This window comes from Halichoeres trimaculatus, unplaced genomic scaffold (assembly GCF_033239565.1).
Source record: "Halichoeres trimaculatus isolate MK-OKI-2021-1 unplaced genomic scaffold, fHalTri1.1 fHalTri1_scaffold_19, whole genome shotgun sequence".
NCBI classification, from domain to species: Eukaryota; Metazoa; Chordata; class Actinopteri; order Labriformes; family Labridae; genus Halichoeres; species Halichoeres trimaculatus.
The window spans coordinates 17,291,017-17,299,995 of NW_027437197.1; the positions used below are offsets into that span (position 1 = coordinate 17,291,017).

At 42.6% G+C, this 8,979-nt stretch overlaps 1 protein-coding gene across 1 annotated transcript; it reads right to left on the reverse strand.

Annotated features, from left to right (window-relative positions):
- Nucleotides 1–16: 16 nt before the first annotated feature.
- egfl6 (EGF-like-domain, multiple 6) lies at nt 17–7,640 on the reverse strand. The gene is made up of 13 exons (XM_074694460.1): nt 7,410–7,640; nt 6,186–6,292; nt 5,907–5,999; nt 5,631–5,750; nt 5,422–5,541; nt 3,949–4,083; nt 3,739–3,861; nt 3,262–3,324; nt 2,635–2,865; nt 1,159–1,233; nt 976–1,071; nt 626–894; nt 17–458 (listed from the first exon to the last, which is right to left on the reverse strand). Exons 1-13 carry the CDS (start codon nt 7,481–7,483, stop codon nt 351–353), a joined length of 1,614 nt encoding a protein of 537 aa, XP_074550561.1. The 5' UTR covers nt 7,484–7,640; the 3' UTR covers nt 17–350.
- Between the last annotated feature and the right edge of the window lie 1,339 nt (nt 7,641–8,979).

An 8,979-nucleotide genomic window follows, 5' to 3' on the forward strand; every position in this document is an offset into this window, starting at 1 on the left:
CACATTACGTGTCAGAGATTATTTTTTAAGTAAATTTCAGCAAATCACACACACAACAGATGACTAACATAACATAACACTGTTCAAACTGACTAACAGACACCTTTTCCTGAGATCTGTGTCATCTGGATTATAGGAGACTACTTTGAATATTTCAAAACAATGTAACAGGATGTGCTGATGAAGCAGCATGCTCCATAAAGTAAAACATGCATGTACCTTTTATACATAACAGGACCATGTACCTATGAGAATGTTGTTAAAGTATGACCAAGTGGAGAACTTTACAGACAGGAAACATGAATCTTTGACATGTGTCACTCTAACTTTACATCCTTTGTGAGGATCCCTTAAAAGATGGGGCCGTCATCCTCTTGGCATGGCCCTGACGTCAAAACAACGTTGTCCAGACCGATCTCTCCTCCAACACCTTTCCCACGCTGAGCTTCAAAGACGATCTGAAAGACAGTCATTGGTACCGTCACATCCTGAGGCTGTTGTTGCTCGTACTTTGAAAACTATGAGAGTTGTATTACACGTCCACATCCCTTCTTTACTTTCAATTACAGTGCTGGTTTGAGTCTACTTTCAAGAATAATTTGCTTTAAACCAGGTTGCGACTTACAGATTCTGGTGCCACCTCTTTCCAGGTCACAGTAAGGAGCTCTGTCTGCCAGGCCTGGTCTCTGCTTTGACTCTGCTCCCACACTGGATAAGGGATGTTATCCAGCAGCACTCTGAGAGTTCCCACGTTATGGCCTACCACACGATAGTCAAAGGTGAGGCAGAAGCTGCCCTGCTGGGTCCGATCGCTGAGGAGCAACTTTAGCCTGGCAACGTCATCCTGCTCACCTACAAGACCGCTCATGGTCATGTAGTACTCTGGACTGGCTCCTGAGAGAGCAGAACACTGAGGTAAGTACATTTAAGTGCATAAAACGGTTCAGTCTCAACCTGTAGAAATATCTTTCTTACCTTCATTATGGTAGGCTACAATCCAGTCCATGTCATCAGCCTTGTCTTGGACCCACTCACAAGCACCCTGATCAAAGTTGCAATCCATGATGAACTCTAAAGAGTAAAATCACAGCATCACATCAGCACAGGAGTCAAATAAATAGTCATTATAAGATAATTGTAGAAAGTGGTATTGATAACCTTCTTGAACTGGTCCAAGTTCAATTTCTTTCACTTCTGTGGCCGGACCGAACACTGATTCAAAGTCCTCTGAAACTGTTTCAGCACATCAAAGAAGAAAGAAATCAGTAAATTCATTTCTTGGTGAATTAATGTTAATTTGCTGATTAACAAGGTGAAGTTAGCATCAGAAAATGCAGTGTGATTAAACTGCATTAACAATATATGTTCTTAAAATCCTCCACAAAAATCCTCCAAAGATTTTCCCAATGAAACAAAACCAGAAAAAGCTTTTTAACCAACAGGTGTAGACCTGCCCTGCTGTCACTCAAGTCTTGAGATGAAACTACAATTTAGTACTTCAGCCCCCACAACTATTTTGAAGCTCTTGCAGCAAACCACTCCCATGAGACAGCCAGAGGAGTGACAGCTGGGGTTATTGAACCTGCCCAGCCTGAGTGGTCTAGTGTTAAAGGGGTCCTGAGTGCTGATGACAGACTTTCTTACTGGGAGTCAAGTCTGTTTGCACAACAGCTGTTTTGGGGAAAACATAATAAAAGGCTTGAAAGCTTCGTAACCTCCCACCGTTCCTAACCCCACCACCCCTCCCTGGAGGTGGGAAGCAGACCCAGGATGGGTTTTATCCCTGGGCTCTCACATGCCGACTGAGTAAAATTCCTTCCCGGAGGTGATGGATGTCTCGGGGCCTGTCTCCTCTTGCTATCTGAGTTCCTACACACAGTCGGGTGTTTCCATAAAGATGGAGATTAGTGGTGAAAGGTAACCTCATTTATGGGGTTTTCTCAATGAGCTGCATACCTCTGCTTGAGCACACTCTTTAATTTTTATCCAGTGAACGGGTTCGAATCTGTTTCTGGAATAAACATACAGTAAAAACACACATCTCAGGTGTGAGTTACACGTGCTGCAAGACATTATGGTATAGTTGACAGGAGGACAATTGTTCTATCCTTTTTCCAGGGAGGCATCATGACAAAGACATTCCTGGTAAATCAGATGTGTCTCTGAGCATGTTGTTGAAAAACGATGATTTCTCAGTTGAAAGGAGCATAAAACCTTCCAGGGTGAGTTATGGGGTCTAAGGGGAACATGAGGTTGACAGGGGACATGAACAAACAAGCCGCCTTCCTTTTGTGGTCGATGGCCCACACTTTTTGAGTGCTGCATGAATGAGTTCTTTGAGTACTTTAAGATAACTCAGCATTTTGAATTTGTTTGAGAACTGTACCAGAGGATCTTGGTCCCTCTACACACATGCGATACCAAAGTCAGGTTCCTGGAGATCCTAAATTTGACTCATTTGTCTTTTACTTACTGGATGCTTTTCCTGTTTCCTACTGTTGATCTATTCTGAAATCCAGAAACTGTGCAGAAACAAGACCATAATCTCACTCTTTGTATGGTAAGTGCATCATGGACCACCCAAAATGCCATAAACAGACTCCCTGCTCCATTGCCAAACAGGAGTAAACTTACTGAAAACATCTCCTCTTGGATTCAGCTGGTTGTCTTCCGCTTCCTCCTCCTCTTCCTCCTCAGGAAACTCATCCCCCCCTGTCTCCTCAATCTGGGAGCCAACATAGACCTCTCCATCATAGTCAAACGGCTGCTGACGGATCCTGGGAGGCGGTGTGGCGACTGGTTCAGGGATTACATTCTTGATGTCTTCATTGTCTTGCTTGGGCCTCACTGGGGAGTCTGGGATGGCTGCAAGCAGGAAGAAGAATTAGAGAAGACATATGGAAACACATTCATGAGCAGGAAATACAGTATTTTACAAGGATCTCGGATGCGTTTGATGATTGTTGTCATCTATTTTGCAGCTGCTTGCACTTGATCTACTCCATGCAGCTGAAGCATGACAGCAACATATAAAGCACATAACTCTATCAGTGCAAAAGCATCTTATCACATCTATTCTGGATGCAGTCATGCTGAGGATTCCAGGTCTTACATTAAGCTGTAGACATACAACACTTTCAGCCATGAGCATGGGAGAGAGTTTGAGGAAGTGATCTTGACAGAAGCTACGAGGGGAAAAGAAAGGGTTGCAGGGCAGGTAGCGAACGGCGGAAACAGAAACTTGGATCCACACGATCTCACCATTCAGGAAATCATCTGCACTTCCTTTGTCTCCATCCCACGACCTCTGATAAAACGGCTTGACTACAGAAAAATAAAGGCATCAGAAATCCCTCGCCTTTTCTTTTTTATGCCTTTTGGCTACAGGAGGCTTCACCTGTTGTTTTCTGGACCTGGCTCAAAGAGTAAAACACAACCTGTCCTTTTCCTTCCACTTCAGATTGTTGGCTAACACACAGTATCATATTTACACAGGTGTGTTTTCAATCTGTGGCTCTCTTTTGGTAACATCTGTGAAAAGGAGTGCAGTGTGGTGGCAGGAAACTGCTGTTAGCTGAAGTTGAAAGAGTCCAAATAAAATATATGGTTGTAAAACTGCTTCCGGCTTTCAGCTGGTGAAAAGCTTAAACACAGCTTTTTAAAATCTACTATGAATGGCAAAAGACATCCCTAAAACTAACCAGTTCACAGTTCTGTGTCACAGTGCTTGGATCTCACCAGAGCATTCAAAGCCATTGCCTCTGAAGCCAGACTTGCACCTGCACTTGTAGGATCCCGGAGTGTTCAGACAGACAGCATGGTGGCTGCACTTGTGGGTGTCACTTACACACTCATCGAGGTCTGGAATTGGAAGAAGCCTGTTTGTACCCTCAGGAGAGGAATTCATCACAAATGTTTCACCCCTGGAATAAAACTGGTTTACCTTACCTACACAGTCATATTTGCCGTTTACGTATTTCAGGTCGTAGCCATCCTGGCACTTGCAGTAGTAGCTGCCGAATGTGTTCACACACTGTCTGTTGAATGGGCAGAGGTTCTTCCCGGTTACGCACTCATCGATATCTGAAGAGAAATGAAAGAGGGTTGATTTAAGGGCGGATTTTAATGGTTGCATGACTTTCAAATGGCTCATTTCCACCTCCTGTGGACTGTTTCCTGTTTTTGTGTTGATAATCTCTTTGTCATGGAGTCATTTTCTGTTTTTAAGATCAGCAACAGCTTCATAATCTTTGATACGCAGAACACTGTTCATCATCGTGCTGATTATGGGGATGAGCCACTCTTACTTTTTAATCATCGCCACTTCCAAAAAGTTGAAATAAACACGGCTTATCTTTCGGCAAATGAAGCCAATGCAGGGAGTGCCCCCCCCAAAATAAATAAATAAATAAATAAATAAATAAATAAATAAATAAATAAATAAATAAATAAAAATAAATTAATTAATTAATAAATTAAAAATAAAAAAATAAAAAAATAAATAAAAATAAAAATAAATAAATAAAAAACTGCAAGTCCCTAAGTGTCCACTTGACGGTGGCTGCAAATGGCAAAAAGAGTCCCCAATATGTTAAAATTCTTATTATTGCAGCAAAATCAACCATGCTGTTATCTTGTAGCTCATTTTTAGATCCACGCACACTGTATAAGGAGGTGATTTCTTTTTAATAGATACATTAAGTTATTTTAGGTCAGCATTTTCAATATGGCGACCAATCACGGAGCTTCAACACTCCCACTCAGACACCAATGGTTGATATCACAGGTTGACACGGGCTTGTTGTGCTTAAACATTTGGAGGGAATTTGAGGACATTACAGTCCTCTCATATTTCCTAGCCTATATTCATCCTCCAGTGTTTATGTTTTCATGTGTTCCTATTTATTATCTGCGGCTGAAAGTCTGGGCCTGCAGCCAGTCGTCTGCGCAGCCCAGACTTAAAGATTGCGTCTCTATGTTTAGCTCAGGCTCAATATTAGAACCCGCTTTATTCTCCCGTGGTTGAAGCAGCAGATGCACGTCTCCTGAGGCTTCATTACAGCGGTACTTTCTGGATTTCTCTGCTGTTTGGATTTGTTGGATCTATCTCAGTCCTGAGTTAAATGCTGCAGAACTATAATATTACTTCCCCCTTGTGATCACATTGTCAGACCGGCTCTTCCAGAGTTCAGGCAGTTTTGTGGGAGGAAATATCACTTAATTGCATCTCATCTGATTTCCAGGCCTGGTGTTTAAAAGCCACATAACAGAGTCATTACAGACTTGTTCTGCAGTTGATCTTTTTACAGCCTGCACCACAGTTTTATCAGTTTTTCACTCTCCTAACATTTTTCTTAGACTTGTTTCTTGTCATGTTTGATGTTTAATGTAATATATTGGTATGTGATTGCAGTTCTTTACCTACACAAGTCCTCTCATCTTTCGCCAGCTGCAACCCTGCAGACGGGCAGAGGCAGCGAATCTCCCCCTGAACTTCCTCACAGCCGTACTGACAGTGAGCAAGAGAGCATGTCCTGGAATCTGCAAACACACACAAAAAACATACACATTTAAGAAGTTAAATCTTAGCACTTTTGTTGTCTCATGAAACAAAGCATGATTTCACATACTTGCACAGGATCCATCAGGCATGAGTGTGTAACCATTGAGACAGTAGCATTTGTAACTCCCATGGCTGTTCATGCAGCGGTGCTCACAGGGACGAGGTTTCAGGCCACACTCGTTCAGATCTAGAAGAAAGACTCAATTAATCTTCAGATTCTAAAACTCATAAGGGATTTAACCCACTGAAACATACTCAGAAGTAAATAACAAAGCAACCCTTCGGCTAGAAATAAGATCTTTCTCTTTGACCCATGGTTTCTAGACCCTCTTCGCCAACCCACCTTGATTACACATCTTTCCGGTGTATCCAGGAAAACACTTGCATTTGTTGGGGCCAACACACTCCCCATGCTTGCAGCCGTGGTCACATTGAGCTGGTAAAACATTCAGAATGAGGAAAATACCACCACAAATGTCAGTGGTTTGCGAAAGATGGATTACTGTCAAACCGCACAGTTCTGCTGTGCAGGAAAGGGTTTTCAATCCAGGGGATCTTTTTCAGCAGAGGAAAATATGTTTGATGGAATGGATAACAATAGCTAAATCTGGACTTTTCTCACCCTCACACTGTCCTCTACTGTTTTTCTTCCAGCCGTAGCAGCACTCCAGTCTCCTGCCATAGCGACAAACACCTGCTTGGTTTCCAGTAAGGACTTGTCGGTAGTGCCTTTGTAGAAGAAGAGAAGAGCAGAAGAGGAGATGTGTAATTTCACTGCCTGATGCCTGAGCAGAATGTATTGCTCATAACATTTAATGCAAAAAAAAAAAATCTGTAAGATCTCTTTGCAGCCATTTTTTCCCTCTAACTTTGGTGCCATGGTGTTAAAAACAAACCAGCGTCCCCTCACAGACTTGCTTAGTGATTAAGTTGGGCTCCCTGTGGAGCCACAGCCAGCTGACAGGATGTAAGCTACAGATGGAGCAAAACACACTAATCAGACACTTCCTGCGCTGCATATAGATACCTTCTGCACAAACACATGTTCTCCTTTTTTTAACTTCACCTTGGTCTTCACCTTCTGCTTGAGTCAGAGCAGACTCTTGTGTTGCAGTCAGTCAGTAAACTTTGGATTGAATTAACCTACAGGATGTGTAGATTATATTGCATGTGTTTATTTTTAACTTGTAAATTAAATTAAAATACTTTAAACATTTATATTGACGTCAGAATTCCCATCCAAGTTAGGTTTCCGAGAGTCTTTCAGCGACATCTTCATAGTGCCAAGATCTACTACCCCAGATGTTTATGTGTCAAAGGGTTAGCATCATATAAGCCGCCTCGGCTCCACTGAGACCAGAGGAATCTGAGACTTGATAGAAAACAACCAGAATAGCCCACACGAGAGGGGCTCTTAAGTGTGACAGGTGCTCCTGGGTTGAACACAGTTGCTGAGCCACATTTAGCGAACCCACTGCCATAGCTCGTGTCTGCAGTTTGCCATACCGGCTAAAACAACAGTCCTCCCTGTAAAGATTTAAAGCACATAACTGAGTGCAAAATAGAGGGGTTCATGTTACTCATTAAGCCCCGCTTAAAATGCAAGCATGTGGAGGAAGTAGCTGCTGGAAGTGGTGGTAATCCTTCTTTTTGGTCACGCCAAGCAGGTTAAGGGTATGCCACACAATATTGTTCCTGACACTGTTATTAGACAAATCTGCCTGACACATTTCTGGTTAATCTTTCACTTCTTGACTGTAAAAATCTTCAACTTTGATTTAACACATCCTACAGCTTTCATACCACACTGTTTTTAATACTCTGTTACTCTAAAGCGTGGACTTACCGGTGGGTTTCTGCGCTCCCAGAGGAGATGTGGAGCAGCAGGAAAAGAGCACTGACCAAGGTGAAGTGCTCCATGTCTGTGAGCAGCCAGAGAGCTTCTTTTCCCACGGGGGTCGACTTTGCTCGCTTTGAGTCCCGACTATTCCTCCTGGGGCTTTACGCTCATTAAAGTGCTTAAACAGGAGCAGGTCTTAGTAGATCCTCTACACCAGGCACACCGGATTTCATGTGTTTCCAGAGCTCACAGTCCCTGCAGGGGAAAATAAAATAAAATCACTCACTGCCTCGAATGCTGCTGCAGCTTGACTCCCTGGCCCATAATATGCCTCCTCTTCTACTTCTCTGAAATTCCAGAGGTGGGTTGACACTCTGAAATGACACTGCACCAGGAGGGATAGGTTGTGTCTCCTCTGGAGGTAGGAGTGGGTTTGTAAGGGGGGTGGGTGGGGATATGTTTAGGGGTGCTCCTCTCTTCACTGAAACCCAAGACGTAAGAAACTCTTCCTGTGGACCATTCAGGAAAATCATACTGTTACAAATCCAGGAGGAACACAACAGCTTAACACGCTTTAGTGGCTTCATGTATGAGGGATAAAAAGCCTTATTGGCAAATTGTGGAAGTCAGACATGCATAGGCCTGTTATTAGCCGCTCCACTGCTCTTTGATGTCTTCCTCGCAGGTAGCACATAAAGTTTTCCTCTCTGACACTCACATACTAGCTCCTAGTTCTGCTATAAACACGTTTAATGAGTTAAAACACTTTCAAAGTCAACACAGACATCTGGTTTTTATTCAATAAACCTTTAGAGAAACAGGCTGGTGACATTTCTGTAGGAGTTTCAGGTTTATGTTTGTATTTGTCGTTGGAATCCTTTATGTTTTGCTCTTGTTTTGGTTTCTTATCTTTAGATACGAAGATGGTTTGAGATGAGAAGGATGTTAGAAATATTTGTTAAAAGATAATACTGTTGGTAGGCTGTGGGAACGCAGAGGTCTTTGTCCTCGATTCCATATGAAGCACATCCTAAATGCTTTTCCAGGAGGAGGATTGGGAAGTTGAGTGAGTTTGGTTGCTTGGAAAAACTGTAGCGGTTACCACAAGTATGCAATAAGTAACAATGAGCCATGCTGTTGGAATAAAAAATGTATAATTTGTCAGTATGACATCAATTTTTTTTTTTACAAACCTCTGAGAAGTATCCTTTACAATGATTTCTGAAGCCTGACCACTGGGCTTTAAGATAAAGTGCATTTCTCTGTCTGTTAGTCTGTCTGCCTTAATGCAAAGACCATTCTGACTTCACCTTTTGGGAGCTTAGTTGGTCACATGGGTCTAAGTGGTTGGTCCATAAGGACCACCCAGTAGCCTGAGTTGGGTGAGGAGTTAAATGCAGTAATTGGAGGTTATTTGTCTCATGTGACATTAAACCAGTTTTGTGTTGAGGAAGTTCATGCTAAGTGCTGTTTAAGTCATCACCAATGATTTTAGTTCACTGAGCTTTAAGGAGAGAAGAACCAGTCCAACCTGAGCAGCATTTTTGTTGTGGCAGAGGAAACCACATATGTGAGT